This window comes from Anabrus simplex, chromosome 1, assembly GCF_040414725.1.
Source record: "Anabrus simplex isolate iqAnaSimp1 chromosome 1, ASM4041472v1, whole genome shotgun sequence".
NCBI classification, from domain to species: Eukaryota; Metazoa; Arthropoda; class Insecta; order Orthoptera; family Tettigoniidae; genus Anabrus; species Anabrus simplex.
In genome coordinates, this window is record NC_090265.1 from 1,037,016,470 (window position 1) to 1,037,036,390 (window position 19,921).

At 37.1% G+C, this 19,921-nt stretch overlaps 1 protein-coding gene across 4 annotated transcripts in view; it reads left to right on the top strand.

Annotated features, from left to right (window-relative positions):
* Positions 1 to 18,396: 18,396 nt before the first annotated feature.
* Positions 18,397 to 19,921, top strand: part of LOC136857929 (transmembrane protein 245) — a 323,942-nt gene continuing 322,417 nt past the window's right edge. For all 4 annotated transcript variants that reach the window (XR_011017582.1, XR_011017584.1, XM_068225347.1 and 1 more), the window contains exons 1-2: positions 18,397 to 19,259; positions 19,338 to 19,566. Coding sequence is in view for 2 of the 4 variants with exons in the window: in XM_068225347.1 (XP_068081448.1) it covers positions 18,738 to 19,259; positions 19,338 to 19,566 (751 nt within the window). In the remaining 2 variants the exon portion in view is untranslated. The remainder of the gene's footprint in view (positions 19,260 to 19,337; positions 19,567 to 19,921) is intronic.

Genomic DNA, 19,921 nt, shown 5'->3' on the forward strand with positions numbered 1-19,921 from the left:
AGTAAAATACCAAATCACTATCACTAGAGGAACATAAGATTGAAAATGTATTTAGGCATATTGCCTACTGTATCTCCCGCCTAACCGGGAGTATCCATCTCCATTTCGTTACTTTTCAAAGTCTTTTAAGGGACAAGGCTAATGGCGTCCATCTCACAGATCGCTCAGAACAAGACTCCTCGCTCGCTAGTTGACGAGACAGAAAAACAACTGCAGAGCGCTCCGTTCAAGAGAGACACTACGCATGCTCAAGTCAAGGATTAGCTTATTGGGCCAATAAGGAAAAATCAAAATTATTGACATAATAATGGATTTTAAATGCATTAAAAATAGCCACAGTACGGCACATAAATTAACGGCAATGCAACAATACCCGATAATTGCAGATAAAAGCCCCCACACACAAATACATATGTTCAACAAATGACGGTATCGTAAATTATTGTCTCACAATCCTTAGCCATTCTTTACGGAATACTGAAAAGAAAAGGAAAAATAAGAGAACATATTATTTGAAAAAATGAAAGGAAAGAAATATTGTCTAGGATAATACACAAAGTTCACACACCAATCAGTTAATTAATATAGGCTACTACTACACTACAATACTACTTAGTTGTAGCAGATTTTATCCTACAACATCCTAACAGAATGAAAACTGCTGGTAATTACTGAAAACCGAAAGGAATACAGAAGGATTACACAGTTATAAATTTCAGTTAAGTTTACCCTAATTATCACCACAGGATTCTATTATGAGAGTTACTACAGATATTTCTACTATACTACACAAATATTTCCCAGTAATACAGTAAGCACACTAATTTCTAATAAGACACTATAATACACTACAATAAGTTTTAACTACGTTCAGACGTACCGTATCCTAATTACAACAGGTTATTACTAAGCATAAACAGAAATGGAAATTAAAATTATAGTTTGAAATTCGTAAGAATTACTCAAAGATTACCAACAAAGCTAAATGCATGGGCAGATTATTATTATTACTATTTTATCCTACTACGCTCTGATAGAAATGAAAAATGCCGTTTGGTTAAATGGTGAAGGTGCGAGAATGCTACCTTACACAAAGGTATACACGAATATATCAGACAAAATACTATCTAATATACCGTATCTACACTACAGTTCTTAACTGAAATGTGGTTATGTTATTTTTACAGCTGTGGGATTACTATTATTTTCCCGACTACGCGGGACGGAAAATAAAAGTGTCCTTAAACGCTGAAAAATAAGAGGTTGACTACAATAATTTCTCTAAAAACTTTTGTCGAATCTACGCCGGGGGCTTGAATTGCAATTATTGGGATATATAAATTTGATTATTAACTTTTACTCGATTCAATATCGAAGGTGCAAAGTACGGAGTATGTTGTGACTTGGAACTCAAATTATCGGAATACAGTAAACAGCTGATTCTTGTATAATTGTTTACTCAGCTACCCTCTACTCTTTGATCTCATTTGAATGCAGCAAACAATCGTCAACAATCCAAAGACTGTTAACTAATTCAACAGTGAAATAACGTGTATTCTCTTTAACTTCCTTTTTAAATAGTAGTTTACAGACGTGTCGTGTAATTTAATTGTATAAATTATTGCCTTCGTGATAATTTGAACGGATATCTATACGAAATACTACCGTGTCTATTGTCTGCTCGAATGTAAAAGCTGCAGAAGTTAGAACTCCTTATCATAATCTGTCTTTTTAAGTATTATACTAACAAACCTACAGATGTTTAAATGTTAAAAAGGCCAATGTTACTACCTACAGTAAGTTATTTTCTAAACCTAAATTTGAAAGAAAATATACCTAGCTAGCCTACGTAACCTAGAAAGCATAATCTGCTGAGCGCCATCTGACTTATTTGATACAAAATTCAAATAAATATCACTAAGCCCAATTTCTACCAGCAAGCACTAATCACCAATATATAATTAGCACAAAATGTATGACGCAAGGACAAAATTAAACTATTTCAAAACGTTTTAACTACTTTATAAGTACGATAATGCAAGAGCACTCTCAACAGCCGACCATTCACAAGCGCATCCAACAATGCAACTCGGACAAGTCTACTCAGGAGATCAAGAGACAGAGAAAGGAAACTTTCTACTGTGTAGAACAACAAGCTAAGCATATGAAGAAAACATCAGGTCATATTCATCCGCCAGTAGAAAAAGGAACATATGTTCGAATTCCTGTCCACGATGTTGGCCGCGGTAGAGGAGATGCTCAATCTATCCTTGGCGTGGTAGAGGAGATCGTCTATTATGGATTTTATCGAATTGGAACGAGAAATGGAATTTTAAAGCAGCTTTTCTCAAGGTAAGTTTTCAAAGCTAAAATGAAAGTTATTCATATATCTCTCTCTCCACTCATGCGCTGCCCGTAGTATGAAATTGTTCAGTTTTCAATTACTATATTTTTTCAGGCCTTAATTTACTAAATTTCCTATGAACATAATACAAGATAATGAAATTCCTATGGATAAAATGTAGCTGTGAGGACTGTAGCAACAACATTTATTTAAATGTGCAACACTAAATGCGAATCTGTGAAATGTACGTGTAAGAAGGAAAGTGTGTTCTCCAACACAAAGTGTCGCAAACGTTTACCTTGCTGTAATAAATGATAAAAATTTCTATCTCTTTATGTATTATGAATGTTTTGCCTTTTTGTTAGTTGTTCTTAAACATTTCTATCCCTTTATGTATTGGTTTTGCCTTTTTATTTGTTTTTTATTAGCTAGTACTGTTTCCTTGCAGATAGTCAACTGTTACTACCCCAAGTCAGTGAGAGTATACTTTCGCTAGGTATAGTCAACTCTGGCTAGTAAATGTTGATCGAAATTGAACAATTACCGCGTTTAATGTACCATTTCATTGCCCTGATAATTTCGAATCATGGTTATTAATGATAGAGCCATGAAATAATATTAGGATGAGACACCAAAGAGAAGTATTCTTTAAATGCATGAATGAACAAACATTTCAATATTTAAAGTTAAAAACTTCATTATTGTTCCGTATTGAATAGAGAAATAAGATGTACAATATTATAGGTTAGGATCCACCTTTCAATACTCCGTAATAAGATGGTAAAAAGTAGTTACAACCTGTTTAATGGGACCGGTTTCAACACATTTTAAGTGTCATCATCAGCCAATTTGCGAAGATCTTAAAACAACTAGCACATTGAATACAGGCAAAAAATTAACATTGTATCATAACGTAGCAATTCAGTAAATGTTCAAAACACAATAATCACAGTCAAGAGAGTAAACAGAACATCACTATCTTGCGCCGAAAACAAATATAGCTGAAGTTCATAAGCAGGTCAAATATTCGCTTATGTAAAGTCGTTGCTAGGCAGGTCTTGTAGGCATTTGTTTCTCCGGCCGAAGAGCAAAAGGTGACGTGAATGAAGTCCTAGGAAAACAGTGTAGGATTTAATTTCGTCAAATTTCAAAGTGGATATATAGGTTTTATAAAATAATTTAAAACGTTAAAAAAGAATAAAGCCAAATAAAAAATATATTTAAAAAATAGGAAGAAATAATGAAAGAAATACGAGGTTCAACTCGAAACAACTTGCCGTAGTAATTGATAAAGAAATGATAAATAGAGAAAGGGGGGACGTTAATTAGAGGGTGGTGATGGTGGTGGTGGTGGTGGTGGTGGTTATTGTTATTAGAGGAAATACAATTGGGCAACAATCCTTAATATAATTGTATTTCCTCTAATAACAATAACCACCACCACCACCACCACCATCACCACCCTCTAATTAACGTCCCCCTTTCTCTATTTATCATTTCTTTATCAATTACTACGGCAAGTTGTTTCGAGTTGAACCTCGTATTTCTTTCATTATTTCTTCCTATTTTTTAAATATATTTTTATTTGGCTTTATTCTTTTTTAACGTTTTAAATTATTTTATAAAACCTATATATCCACTTTGAAATTTGACGAAATTAAATCCTACACTGTTTTCCTAGGACTTCATTCACGTCACCTTTTGCTCTTCGGCCGGAGAAACAAATGCCTACAAGGCCTGCCTAGCAACGACTTTACATAAGCGAATATTTGACCTGCTTATGAACTTCAGCTATATTTGTTTTCGGCGCAAGATAGTGATGTTCTGTTTACTCTCTTGACTGTGATTATTGTGTTTTGAACATTTACTGAATTGCTACGTTATGATACAATGTTAATTTTTTGCCTGTATTCAATGTGCTAGTTGTTTTAAGATCTTCGCAAATTGGCTGATGATGACACTTAAAATGTGTTGAAACCGGTCCCATTAAACAGGTTGTAACTACTTTTTACCATCTTATTACGGAGTATTGAAAGGTGGATCCTAACCTATAATATTGTACATCTTATTTAACATTTCAATAATTATGTACATATGTAAAACATATTATGTAATCATTTAATATCGTGATAGAACTTAACAACAAATTAGGATTTGATATTTAAGGAGAATTTGAGAGTTCTATTCCCAAATAATTGAATTTTAGTTTATTCTTAATATAACAGTTCATTAATTTTGAGTTAGCCAGAAGGAATGCTGGAACCATTTACGTTAGTTTAGCGGATTGAACATTCTAATTTTCTTTTATATAAGACTGAGGAGATGTAGAAGGTAATCTACGTCAGGTCAGGAGACCCTCCGGAAATAATACAATTCCGCAGAGAAATTGAGGGGGATAATTGTTTATGGGAGTAGACGAGACCGTGGATGTTGAGAAAAATATTGATAATGTGAAATGGAAACTAATAATTAGCATGATAACTTCAAGGCAATCACATTTTTTATTTGGATGAAATACCTACATGTACATAAGACTTATTTGATTGACAACTTACCTTAGTACAAAAATAATGTTGAATAAAATTAGCATTTAAGAATTCAACTTATTAATATTATTATTTATAGGTTATAAGATTAATTTCAGGTAATTTCATAATGGAAATAGTTGAATTTAAAATCGGTCGCATATTGATTTATTGACCTGTTAGCCATGCAGATATGATGAATATATTAGAGGCGCGTATCTCAGTTGGATTCACGTAAAAAAAATATACAGTTATACAGCATAGCTAGCTGGAGATTTTCTTGAACGCTGGCGTGTAGTTAAATGGAAGAAAGAATGACTCCCATATGTGGGACAAGGAAAGAAGAAAGACGCCGCGGAACTCAAAACGTGGTTGCAAAAATAAGTGTTGCGTTCAAGAAAATTGTCGGCCCAACTTGGTTCAAAAAAAAAGTGTCGTCAACACCGGGGCTTGAACAGGAAATTGATACCCCAGTCAAGAGCAACGCGGTTCATTAATAAACTTTTACTGAAAAGCTCTTTAAGAGCCAACTTTACCTAGGGGAATCAATTCTTACTGGAAAATCGACTTTCCCTGTAACATTTCCGTAACGTAAACGACAATTTGACGATGTCTTTTCCGATAAAACAAATAACAGGGCTCCTTCAGGGGGTTTCATTGAGTCCCTCCCGTTCAACATAGCGACCATGGAAGCAATCAGGAGAGTAAGTGCGGAGAATGTAGAAATTCATGTCTTTGCGTATTGTATGGCAAAAACATCTTCGTCAGGTAAAGATCTACAAGCAGCTTTTGATAGATTATTGGAATGTTGTAGGTAGAAACGATTTACGGCTGAACGCAAGCAAAACAGTAGTTTTGACATTCAGACGAGCAGCGAAAATTGCATTGAAAGACAACATTTATTATAAGAGTGAGAGATAACGACGCTCTCTTCCTTTAAGTACTGGAAATGACTCTAGAGGTCACGGGCACCACCTTCACGCTACATATAAAAGACAAGTTCGCTGCTGCGGTAAATGCCATGAACGAAATCAAGTATCTGAGGAGTCTTTCGTGGATACTGCGGCGAATTTCTTTTAAGTGAAGATCTCACCAATAGTGAGTAACAGATTACAGCTAAATAGTCCCAGTGGCGAATGCTGGGATTAAGACATGGGCTACCACTAGACTTAGGTTACCTCTTTTCGATGATTGGTTTAGTGAACGTCAAGTCTTCAGCGTTTTGAGCTGCAGCCAACGGAGAAGCCTGCTGTGTTGTCAAGGCTGCTTTACAGGCTACTGCCCCAGCCTCTACCACAGCCAATGCTCAACCCCTGATCAGTGGAGATGGTAGCCTAAGGTTTAGCAAATGAAAGCCCGGCTTTGTGGCTAAATGGATAAAACGTTTGCCTTTGGTCCGATGGCTCCGGTTCAGTTTCCAGAATGAACCCCCTCATACTGTTAATTCCTTGGGGACTGGTTGTTTATGACGTTTTCACCATTCATTTTATCCCCATTAGATCAACACCAAGCCTATATGGATGCCATGCCCCATTATTATTATTATTATTATTATTATTATTATTATTATTATTATTATTATTATTATTATTATTACTTTACAGTGGTCGTACCCATCGATCACTGGTTAATTAGCTTCCTCGGGATCAGTGGTGTTGTCCGGCCCATGATTACGGGGTCGATTCCAACCAACAAAAGGAAACACTAAACCAGGAAGATGGCATTTCATTTTAACAGATCTACCAATAAAAATAAAACTATTTTGCTCCTCTAACAGCAGCCCTGCTGTCTCTTCCTGCAAGAATGTAGAAGTAGACGGGAGTGAGGAATACCCGCACTCTCTTATCTATATCATTAAGTCAGAAGTATGAGGTGAGGAAGTATACACGATGAGTAATGCATGGTTGATAGCAGTGGCGGTCTGGCGGACCGAAACCTAGCACACTTATCCTCCGCCGGTCCCCGCTCCTAGCCGATATCCAGCAGCAAACCGCGTGTGACGTGTCGAGGGCCAAGAGTTTGGGCTGCAATATCAGTCTCCGATGCCTTTCACTCAGAAATATGTGCGACGTTTTTTCTCACTGCTTTCAAATTTTGTAAATGGAACAATGTTTCAGATGCTTACATTATAATGTGATTTAGACTTCCATCATTCTCAATTGAGATTTGGGATTCACTGGTAGCCTTAGCAGCCCTCAGTATACGCCACTGTATGGGACCATCTTACCAAGAGTAATTTAAGAGATTTAGAAAAGACCTAAACTCTTTATCTAAAGGAAGTTCTAAGCCTATCGAAATTTACTCCCTCACGATCGGTATATGAACTAGTAAGAGAATGGTTCTTCATAGAGGACCTACGAGAGTGGATGCTACTACGTTCTACAAGAACTTTATTCAAAGAAGAAGGAAAAATGGAGCACGTTTTATACCATGGATGCCATGATGACTCAAGATTGGAAACAACCAAATAATGAGTTACAGCATGTCATGACACGATTTGCAGTATATAGCTTTAATCGTAGATTATGTGACAATACGAAACTTCATGATCCGCAGGAGCATTGTGTGTGTCGGCTGTGCAAGTATCGTTCTGATCGCTTTCACCTCCAGGTATGTGTCTTTGACCAAATTTTGTAGTGATTAACGCAGAGAACTACATATTGTATTCTAAGTGAACATTTATTCATCTATTTATGCCTATATCAATTTCATGGCCCTTGGTTGCGGTTAAAATATATTATGTCCGTAACGTAGGTGCTGCGATGTTTAGAAGTGCATTTGGTCGTGGTCGTTTCATTCCGGCGATTGCCACAGAGAGCAGCGTAGCGGGGAGCTTTCTGTATTCTTTACTTCTGAAAAATCGGGTTCAGAAACACGGTTTTATATCACATAGTGTCACCTGTTGCAATGTTGTCGAATATATTGTTAGAGTATTTCGACCATTTAGGATGGACGATCGTATTATCAAGTACAACCCCTTCTTCCTCCAAAACCTTGGCTTATGAAAGGAACTTATTCCGGACGACATTGTGCCAATATTATCCGTTTTCGTCTTAATCATGTACTCACTCCTCAGTACTAGTACAGATTTCATCTTATCATTCAGCCTAATCGTGAATGAGGTGGCCGAGACGGAGTAGTTAGTCATTTATTATTTCAATGTCCATTATACCATTCTGCCCGACAGAAAATTTTACAACGACTCGTTAAGCTTAAATATTCGTTGCCAACCACTGGTTCATGTTTGCTCTATAACTAGACTGCTGATTTAATTGCTACGATCATAGCCGACTACACTTACAAGCCGGAGTCATGTAAGTTTGGCAACATGCAATGGAGGCCAAGATGAAAGCGCGGGATCTGTCCGTGCATGTTGAAGTCTAGTGAACTTCGTCTCTTGTTTTGTTTAATTTTTCACGTATAGGTTCGAGTATATATAACAAGTGATAGAATAAGCATACGTAGATCCTAGAGGTTTTCTAAGCCCAACTCGGTCCGGTAGTATTTCAAGGTACTCAAATACGTCAGCCTCGTGTCGATAGATTTACGGGCACGTTAAAGAACTCCCCCGGGACAAAATTCCGGCATCTCGGCGACTCCCAAAAACCATAAAAGTAGTTAGTGGGACGTTAAATCAATAACGTTATTATTTGTGAAGGTGCGGACTGAATCTTTCTATTAATAAAATGTTTCGGTTATTTGCAGATGCTCAACAAATGTTGTGTTCCCATGTATCGTAACAACTATAGCATTAAAAAAGGTTTTGTAACATCGTTTAGTTTCCCTTCAGACGAGGATTTAAAGCAAAAATGGATTTGTCATTTTAAACGGGATAACTGGGAACCTGGAAATGATTTAGTCGTATGCATAAAACATATCATACACGAAAGTTTTTCAACAGGGTATAAAATTTGTGATAGTAAAGTCAACGTAACTATACTACCACCTAAACCTAATGAGCTTCTCCCTTATGCATATCCAACTATTTTCCCAAATATGCAAAAATATTTGTCATCGAACAGTTTAAAAAAAGATCCTGAAAGTAGGAGCTTGGAAACGTTGAGTAGGGTAAACAAGAAGATGGATGATATGCCAAATGGAACCCATTTACTCAAAATTCACGAAGATATGAACGTCACTGTTCATGTTAAGTTATCAGGTGTTGTAAAAGTAATGACATGTTTAGCAGATGGTACAATATCAAAGTGGTCTCAACTATTATTATTATTATTATTATTATTATTATTATTATTATTATTATTATTATTATTATTATTATTATTATTATTATTATTATTATTATTATTATTATTATTATTATTATTATTATTATTATCGTATGGCATTTGCAAGCATAATCTGTAAAAATATACAATTAATATACAAATTAAAATATAGAGGTAATTAAACTAGAATGTCCAGCTTCGACAACCAGTCCACTGCCCTTGGTGTCAATTCATGCAGAGTCCGTAAACCGTCCTTAAATGCTGACAGTGGACAGCTCTCAACAACATGAAGCAATGTCTGCTTCTCAGCACCACACTCACACGCAGCACTTTCACAATATCCGCACTTTTTCATCATATATCGGCACCTGCCGTGGCCTGTTCTGAAACGGTTGAGTTTTGACCACTCATGTCGAGGAAGATCGAAACCTGGCACTTTCTTCGTTGGGTCTTTAATCAGAAAGGCGTTGGTGGGTGGACATTGTTCCCATCGCTGTCTCCATTCTGCTGTTACACTGAATTTTTCATAGGAGTGTAGATCAGTCCAGAGTGGGTTCCTGGATCGCAGGTGGATCTCGTAAGGCATTGAACAAAAGTGAGTTCCTGTGTGCAAAGTTCTTCTTGAGCAACTGTACTTTTGCTGCTTTTCTCCTCAGATCTGGAGGAGCAATGTTTGCTAAAACCGGCAGCCAATGAGTAGGAGTGGACCTCATTGTACCAGTAACAACTCTCATGGTTTCATTGAGCTGTACGTCAATCTTACTCGAATGTATGCTGTTTTCCCACACAGGAGCGCAGTACTCACCAGCGGAGTACACTAGAGAAAGTGAAGCAGTGCGAAGAGTGTTTGCATCTGTACCCGAGTTGCTGCCCGCTAGTTTATGCAGTGGATTTACTCTTGTATTCAGCTTCTTTGACAGATTCGCGCAATGCTGTTTGAACGACAAGGACCGATCCAGTGCGACACCCAGATATTTTGGGAAGAAGTTGTGGGAGACTTCTGTTCTGTTAAAAAGCACATGTAACTTCCGATTAGCTTCCATGTTATGCAAGTGGAATGCTGTTACTTCCGTTTTACTAGGATTTGGTTGGAGTCTCCATTTGTGAAAATAGTCGCACATGATAGCTAGGTCCTCTGTAAGTACATTCTCACAGTGTGCCAAATCCGTACTCTGAGTAATTAAAGCTAGATCATCTGCAGACTGTATCTTCTTTGAAGTTGTTCTTGGCAGGTCATGGATGTAGAGATTGAATAGAATGGGAGATAAAACTGACCCTTGGGGTAAACCATTATTTAGAGATCTCCACCTGCTTCTTTCACCATTCAGAAATACAGCAATTCGACGGTTGGATAACATGTTGTTTAGTAAGCATGCTAGCTTCTGACAAGGGATGACTTGAACAAACTTGAGCAACAGTCCCTCTCTCCAGACCGTGTCATAGGCTGATGTAAGGTCGACAAAAGCTGCAGCAGTCTTCAGTCTTTTCTGGAATCCTGCTTCAATCTCTGTTGTCAGTGTTAACACCTGATCACAACAGCTGCGATTCTTTCTGAAACCCCCTTGCTCAACTGGGATGACTCTTTCTATTGCTTCCTGGATACGGTTAAGTAGCATTCTTTCAAGCATCTTGTAGATTAGGCTAAGGAGTGAAATTGGTCGATAATGTGAAGCATCAGTTCCTTCCTTTCCTGGTTCCAAGACTGCAAATACTTTGGCTTGTTTTAACAACTTAGGTAATTTACCTGTTCGTAGAATTTCATTGAAGAAGTTGACTAGCCATTGTTTTGTACCAGGGCCTATGGCCTTCAGAAACTAAGGACAGATTTCATCCAGACCAGCAGCTTTATTTATCTTTATCTTGGATAGAGCCTTGACCAGTTCTTCAGTACTGAAGTCACAGGAATACTCCGGATGGGATGTCAATTGTGATCTTATCGTTCTTAGTTGCTTCTTGACACTCCTTGCGTGTACCTTGTCCATCTTCGCTCTAGCGATTTGTGTCAGTCTGGAGCCAATGGTGCTTGGGTTCATTGGCAAACTTCCGCATTTCATTGTATGGTCACTACCAAGTTTTATTATGAGGTTCCAGGCTTTACGACTAGAGTGTGTGAAGTCCATCTCTGCTGTAGTTATGTGCCACTTCTCTCTCCTAGATTTATTTAGAGCCCTTAGGAACTCATCAGCTGTACTTTTATTAGGAGAGTTCTGATATTCGGTGTAGAGCTAATTACATTCTTCTGACCAACCTGGTATATACGTCTTACGATATCCCCGGGGATTGAACTTCCTAGCATTAGCTTTTATGACGTTGACAAATCTATTGTAATTTTCAGGAACTGATCGTATCCACTGTACAGTGTTATCAAGTCCTTCTGCAAATTTATCCCACTTTGCTAGTCGAAAATTCCAACGAGGTTGTGGTACTGAAGACACATATTTATTAAATTATATAGGAGCCACTTCTTGTAGTGTTAGTGTTAAGTGTGTACAAATTAAATATATTAAAAATGCTTCACAATCTCATAGTGTATCGTGAGGTAAGCAGTGAAAGCACACTCTTTGTCTTGCCTCACTTTTTTAAGGGAACAATTCGAACTTTGCACTAAATGGACTGGGCTGAGTTTCTCAGACGGTTGAGGCGCTGGCCTTCTGACCCCAACTTGGCAAGTTCGATTCTGGCTCAGTCCGGTAGTATTTGAAGTTGCTCAAATACATCAGCCTTGTGTCGGTAGATTTGCTGGCACGGAAAACAACTCCCGAGGGACTAAATTCTGGCACCTCGGCGTCTCTAAAATCCGTAGAAGTAGTTAGTGATACGTAAAGTAAATAGCATTATTATTATATTATTTGCACTAAAAGGAATAAGAGTTAGGCCCTACTCAAATGTTTCGTTTGGAACAGTGAAAGCAAATTATTTACTGTCAAGAAAGTTTCAAAGTGATAACTTAGAAAGAACGTTTGGTCAGTACTTATACCTTATTGGTTGTAAGTACTGCAGTTCAAGTCCTACAAAGTGAGATGAAAATGAGGATTAAGGGTGTTCTAGGGTTGCGGTGGTGGTGATGGTATGGAAAAGTGAGGTTTGGCTGTAGGCAATTAGATATGTCTGATTCTATCAAGACAGACGTTATTGTGCTCAATATGGAAGTAATAAACCAGTTAGACTCACTTTTATCATGTGATATTTTGGTGGGCATTTTGAGATGTCAGTAATATGCTGTACATTTCTGGGTATACACTAAAGGATAATATCCAGAAGGATAAACTGTGACACTTGTTTAGGTCTCCTGCAGAGTGATGAAACAGGTGATCCCTATTTTGAAAAACTTCAGATAGGTGGGTTAGTGGTGCTATCACATTGTGTTGTGTGTGTCTGCAGAACAGTGGTATACGAAGACTACCTGGATTGTGAAAATTATAAAGAATTTCTGTTCTCTCTGTCCTGAGCTGCTTTAGGAAGAAATGACAATCAACAGTTCTGGTTTGAACGCCGTCATTGTGGGCGTGACAATAATGATGCGGTAGATTGCTGTTTATTGTCTTCATTTTCCAATGTCGTGTTAAATAAGTACTGGAGGCGGATGTAGAACACGAGTTATGTCCTCAGTGAGGATTAAAACACTAAGCGGAGGAAGCTGTCATCGCTCCACAATAATTGATCTTGTGAGTACTGTTCTTAAAGTGTTTTGTTTTTATTCATGTAAAATGTGTATTTCTAACTTCAGTGTATGCATTTACTGATGTGTGTGTTTCTTAGTACTATTTTACGAAGAGTGTTAATTTATCACAATCAGTGTGTTGGTCTAAATGTAGTGAATATGGGTAAAGTCATTAAAAACCGGACATGCCCACTTTTCTCTCGGCCTCCGCTTGACAGATAGATACAGCGTTGCAAAGTGTGCCTTCCTGCTTTAACTGTAGATGGCTCTGGCTACGATTAAATAATGTTTTGATGATTCTAATCTCGCTTTATGAACCTCATCCATATTCTTTTCCCAACTCTTTGTCTTGTACGCTCCTTATTCCACTCGTTTTTACGATACAATTGTTTGTATTTTCTACTCCACATATTCTAATTTTTGTGGTGAATATCCACCAATCTTTATACGCTTTACATTGTCTGCTGGATTTATGCATTACGATTATATTACTCATGGTATAAGATTTTCAAAATTAAAATCTCTTTATTTGCAAATGAGGTGTCTACCTCGGTGGCAAATGGTACACTAAAATACATTATTGTCAAGCACTAAATATTAATTTAACAAGAGAAGAAAATTTTCCTATAATACAATATTATACAATTTACGCTAACAATTTTTCTATTAGACACACAGCTCATCCTTAATAAATTTATATTGTTTACAAAATTCTACTTATAATATCTCCTGTACTACTTACAAATATAGTCAACTAATATACAGTATGTGGAATTACTTCAAATAATACTGTAAAATTGGTATAATATTAAAATTTACATTGCATTTATTTACTTTTTTTTCTTTACCCATTCTGGAACCTAAGTAGCATAACGACCTGCTGCATCTTAACCAGAGCTCCTTTTGCCACCACTTTTCAGAGTTCCTGAAGGGCCTTCACAGCTACCGTAGCGGACCCAGGGCCCTCGAAGTCCCCACTGTACTTCACCCCTACAGGCAGTCCCCTACTTTGGCTGTCCAACTCCTTAGACCAGGGGATGGAATTAATTTATTCATACACATTTTTTTTTATATTAACCTGCACTGGTCGAATGCCCTCTAACATTTCATTTATTTTCTCTGTTGCTGTTTATTCTCTTCTTGAATATCTGTACAGATTTTGGAAAAGGATCAAACACTACCCCTGGTAAACTGTTCCACTCCTTCACACCCTTCCCAATGAATGAAAATTTACCCCAATCGCTTCTGCTAAAATTCCTTCTAATTTTATATTTGTGGTCAGTCCTGCAGATATATAATTATTTCCCAACTGAAGCCTCTCACAGATACCTCCCCATGCTGCTTCTCCTGTATAGGCTCTATATAATCCTATAAGTCTAGTTTTCTCCCTTCTCTTACTTAAAGTTTCCCACCCAAGTTCCTTTAACATTTCTGATACACGACTCTTTCTCCTGAAATCCCCTGTTACAAATCTTGCTGCTTTCCTCTGCACACTATCTATTTCTTTTATTAGGTATTTTTGGTGAGGATCCCAAACACTGTTTGCATATTCCAATAGTGGACGAACCATACTTAGGTAACTTTTCTCTTTTAATTCTTTGTTGCATCCTTTAAGTAGCCTCATTATGACATGTAACGATCTGTATGCTTTCCCAACAATGTCATCCACATGAACCTTCCAGTGCAAATTACTTTCAAATCTCACACCTAAGTATTTGCACTTGGCATCTTTTGGGATAACTACCCCATCCAAAGTAAATTCAAATTCAGTTTTAAAACTCCTGTTTGTAAATGTTGTAACAGTTGATTTGCCTCCATTAACCTTCATATTATTCTCTTCAACCCATTGTTGGATACTCTCAAGGTCCCTTTGTAATTCTGAACAATACTCAATGGTATTTATTTCCCTATAAACAATTATGTCATCTGCGTACAATCTTATTTTTGATGTTATATTATTCCCTAAAGAATTTACGTATATGAAGAAAAGTAACGGACCGATTATACTACCCTGTTCAATTTCCTTCCAAACTTTCTCTTCCTGTGATACGTTATTTCCTACTTTGACTTTCTGAACCCTTAATTTAGAAATGTTTTTACCCAACGTGTAAACCTTACGTCCAATCCTATTCCCTCCAGTTTCTTTAATAATATTCCATGTTCCACTCTATCAAAGGCTTTGGAAAGATCTATGGCTATGCAGTCTAACTGGCCTCCTGAATCTAATTGGTCTGATATGTCCTGCTGAAATCCCACCAGTTGTGCCTCACAAGAAAATTTCTTTCTAAATCCATACTGGCTCCTCATGAACCAATTTTTATCGTCACATATCCCTCTAATATACTTTGATATTAAACTCTCCAGTATTTTACAAACAATACTGGTCAGGCTGGTTGGTCTGTAGTTCTCTGGTTTCCTTTTATCACCCTTTCTTTATAAATTGGTATTATTATAGATTCCTTCCATTCCTTTGGTATTACACTATTATTTATGACATAGTCAAAGAGAAATTTTAAATAAGGCACTATGTACCACCCCATTGCCTTTAACACCTCCCCAGTAATTTGATCACTTCCTGCTGCTTTTACTTGCTGGAGCAGTTGGATTTCTCTGAAAATATCTTCATTTGTAAATGAGAAGCTTCTTGTTTCCCTCTGTGTCTCTCCCTCTCTATCTTCTGTTTCGGTTTCTAACTCCTGACAATCATCTACTGAATCTCTGAATTCCCTACTAAAGAAGTTTGCTTTCTCAGTATCTGTTAAATAGTGTTCATCCCCTTCTCCCACCATTGTAGGAATTTGGATTCCTTTTCCTTTTTGATTCCTTATATATGAATACAGATTTTTCCATTTCCCTTTGTGGTCATTATGCTCTTGAAGAATGCCATTCATATAATTCTCTTTTGTTTCCTTTTTCACTCTATTCAGTTCCCTCATTAGCTGTTTTCTACTTTCTCTACTCTCCCTACCTTCTTTGATTTTCCTGTTTACTATTCTACATTTTCTTTTTAATTTTCTTATTTCCCTTGTGTAATAAACAGGGTCTGAGGTCATTTTACCCTTCTTAACAGGTACAAATCTCTTCTCTCCTTCCCAAATGATTCCTTTGAATTTAGCCCAAAGTGTATCCACATTACTCCCTTCACTTATCCAACAACTGAATTGTGATTTAAGGTAAGTCCCAAGTTCATCAACTTTAGTTTTTCTGTACAATTTCTTGTCTTGTGTGACCCTCTTATTAAGCCTTTTTGGTACCAGTCCCACATCCATTATTACAGCCTTATGGTCACCTATTCCTTCAATTATCTCAGTTTTATCAACAATTTCCCATGGTTTAACCAAGAATACATGTAGTAAGTTATTGAGACGAGTTGGTTCTTGTACTACTTGTGTAAATCCTCCCTCCCAAATTAACTTATTTGCCAGTTTCTGTTCATGGGCTTCACTTGCAGCTCCATTCCATTCAACGTCTGGCAAGTTTAGATCTCCCCCATTTATTACCATTATTGTTTTTATGAGTACAATCTATTATTTTCTCAAATATTTCCATGTCTCTTTCCTCTCTTCCAGGCCTGTATGTTCCTGTAATTCCCACCTCCTTCATATTATCACAATTTAATTTTATCCCTAATATTTCATCCCTTTCATTGGTAAACCATTCGTGTGAACAATAAGTTTCCTTCACCAGAATAAACACCCCCCTCCCTTTTTATCTTCTCGGTCTCTACGATAGACTCTGTACCCTTCTGGAAATACTTCTCTATTACCCACCCCTTCTCTCAACCACGATTCCACTCCTATCACCACATCAGTCTCTGGCCCCTATAATGAAACCCGTAAACATCAGTACAAGAAGACACTTCATTGTGGGTACGTGTGTGACATCCATTCTCAGGTAATATCAATGTATTTTTCTATGTTTTAGACACATTCATATATGAAGTGATGCCATTCGGTTCACATCAAACAGTAAATAATTTGCTTTCACAGTTCTAAATGAAACCTTTGAGTAGGGCCTAACTCTTTTTCCTTTTAGTGCAAATAATAATAATAATAATAATAATAATAATAATAATAATAATAATAATAATAATATTATTTGCTTTATGTCCCACTAACTACTTTTACGGTTTTTGGAGACGCTAAAATGCCGGAATTTAGTTCCTCAGGAGTTCTTTTATTCGCTATTAAATCTACTGAGACGAGGCTGACTTATTTAAGCACCTTCAAATACTACCGAAGAGCCAGGATCGAACCTGCCAATTTGGGATCAGAAGCCCAGCGCCTCAACCGTCTGAGCCACTCAGACCGGCCCTTTTAGTGCAAAACATATGAGGCAAGACAAAGAGTGGGCTTTCACTGTTTTCCCCACGATACTCTATGAGATTGTGAAGCATTTTAATAGATTTGTTTGTACGCATTTAACGCTAATACTACAAGAAGTGCTTCTAATATAATTTAATAAATATGCATTTAGCTGAGACCACTTTGATATTTTACTATTTGTTAACATGTCATTCCTTTTACCAACACCTGATAACTTAACATATTCAGTGACATATCTTGGTGAATTTGCAGTAAATGGGTTACATATGGCATATCATCCATCTCTACATATCATCCATTTCTACATTTCCAGGCTCCTACCTCATCGATGACAAATATTTTGGCAAATTTGATAAAATAATTGGATATGCATCAGGGAGAAGATTTTTGGTTTAGATGGTAGTTTAGTTACGTTGAGTTTACTATCACAAATTTTATCCCTCGTTGAAAAACTTTCGTGTGTGACATGTTTTATGCATGCAACTGAATCCTTCCCAGGTTCCCAATTATCCAGTTTAAAATGACAAATCCATTTTTGTTTTAATTGCTCGTCTGAAGGAAAACTAAACTACGTAACCAAGCCCTTTTTAATGCTATAGTTGTCACGATACATGGGAACACGACATTTTCTGGTTATCTGCAAATACACGTAACATTTTATTAATATGCCAAATTCAGTCAGCACCATCACAAATAATGCCATTGATTTAACGTCCCACTAACTACTTTTACGATTTTTGGAAGAGGCCGGGACGCAGGAATTTTGTCCCGGAGGAGTTCTTTAACGTGACAGTAAATATACTGACACAAGACCGACGTATTTGATCACCTTCAAATACCACCGGACTGAGCTTGGCTTAGAAAGCCAGCTGTATAATCCAAGCTATTCAGCCCTGGTTAGTCTTCACATTATTTCGATAATAGGCTCTGCGTATGCTTATTCAATCACTTACCTTGTTATATATACTCGAACATATTCGTGAAAAATTAAACAAAACACGAGACGAAGTTCGCTCGACATCAACGTACACGGACAGATTCCGCTCTTTCACATTGGCCTCCACTGGACGTTGCCAAACTTACTTTCTTTGGCTTGTAACTGTAGTCGGTTATGGTTCACTCACATCGTTAGTGTCTTACTTTTAACCCAAGATACATTACTGGGCAATATTGACAGTGCTGACGGCCATATTTGTATACCCTCCAGTAATTTTAAGTTATGTTTTTTCTGCTATCCTTTAAACTCCCTGACTTTCTCAATTGTTTTCGAGAATAGTGACACTTGTTATACTCTTTGTACTTGTCCACACGTGTTAGCCGCACCCCTTTCATGTGATAGGTTACTGTTCTGGTGCAAATGGCCTAATTGAAATTTTCTTGGACGAATTCCTCTCATCAAACCAATTCGGAAGTTCGATTCGGAGACAGTGTATAGTTTAGTGTGTGAATAAAAAGTTTGCAGGGATATTTCACATTCTTGAAGAGATTTTCTTGTTTCTGACGTATTTTGTATCTGCATGATAGTATTGATGTCAGTCTTCGCCAGCAATTTAAATCATGCGGTAGTCCTGCGGTAGTTCTAGTCACCCGCAGAGTCATTGGAGCGTTGACATAGGTGTTAGATATTTAGTGGTGAAGTTGCTGTATCAACCAATCATGTACTCGCCGTCTTTTGAATTTCTCAAGTCTCCCTTCGAGAACGTTGTAAACCTGGTTCCTCAGGGTCATGAAAAGGCTGTGAAACACGGACTGTATAATGCGTTAGCACTTCTTGCACTATTGGCGAGTTTAGCTGCAGGATGGGCGTTGTATATTATATTGGAACCGTTTTTTAAACCGCTAATGTGGGCTCTATTATGTGGCTCAGTTTTGTACCCTTTCAAGTATTCTTTAGCCAAGTCCTTGCAGGGGTGGTTAGATGGATTAACAATAAGCTCTACCCCTCTTCTTGTAGGCGTGGTAATAATACCTCTTCAGCTCATAGATGAGGCTTCCGAAAAAGTTGGAAATTTGATTTTTCGATTTTTTAAATATATCCTTGCGGCTTTAGGTGGTAGTGTATTAATATTTGTTGTGTATAACTATACCCCACACCTGTGTAGTTGTCTTATGTGGCAGCTGGGAGTGCAGACCAATGTTGCCATTGCATGGATCATTGGGAACTTAAATATTTACTTGGTAATTATTTAATTTTGGTGTACTGTGTTTTTGTAGTTTGATAAATTTTAGATTTCTGAATTTTTGTTTGTCTTTCAGATGTTTGCCGTTTTGGTTGTTTATGTTTCAACCTTAGTGTTTTATTGGCATCCAGAGATGTCGAGGCAGTTCACGTTTATAGCATGCTTAGTATGGATATTCATCTCGGCATTTATAGCTAGCCTCGCATCATCGTTCCAAGTGTCTATATTTTTCCTTCTGCAAATGTCACTGGCTGCAGGTTTCTTCTATGAAGCCTGGCTTATTCATAAGGAAGAGTCTCAGTCAAGTATGTAATTTTTAATTTACAATCTTTTTCTTTATAGAAGGTTTCTTCTCACTAATAACTGATTGACCAGTGATGACTTGTAGTGTGAATATTAGTTATTTATAATATTTATAATATTTTCACATGCTCTTAATTCTATAGCTTTTTAGAAAATAAATTACATGGTGGACTTGGCAACAAACGCAGCTTCTTGCTCGTAAGCTTAGAGGATTGTTAGTAACTAATGTTAAGGTAATGAAAGGGGCTGATGTCCTAGCTGTTAGGCTCTTTAAACAAACCTCATCATCAAGTTAATGAAACTTTTAGAAATGCGTCGTGAATTCCAAGCTGTATTCAAGCTACAGGTATCTCCGGG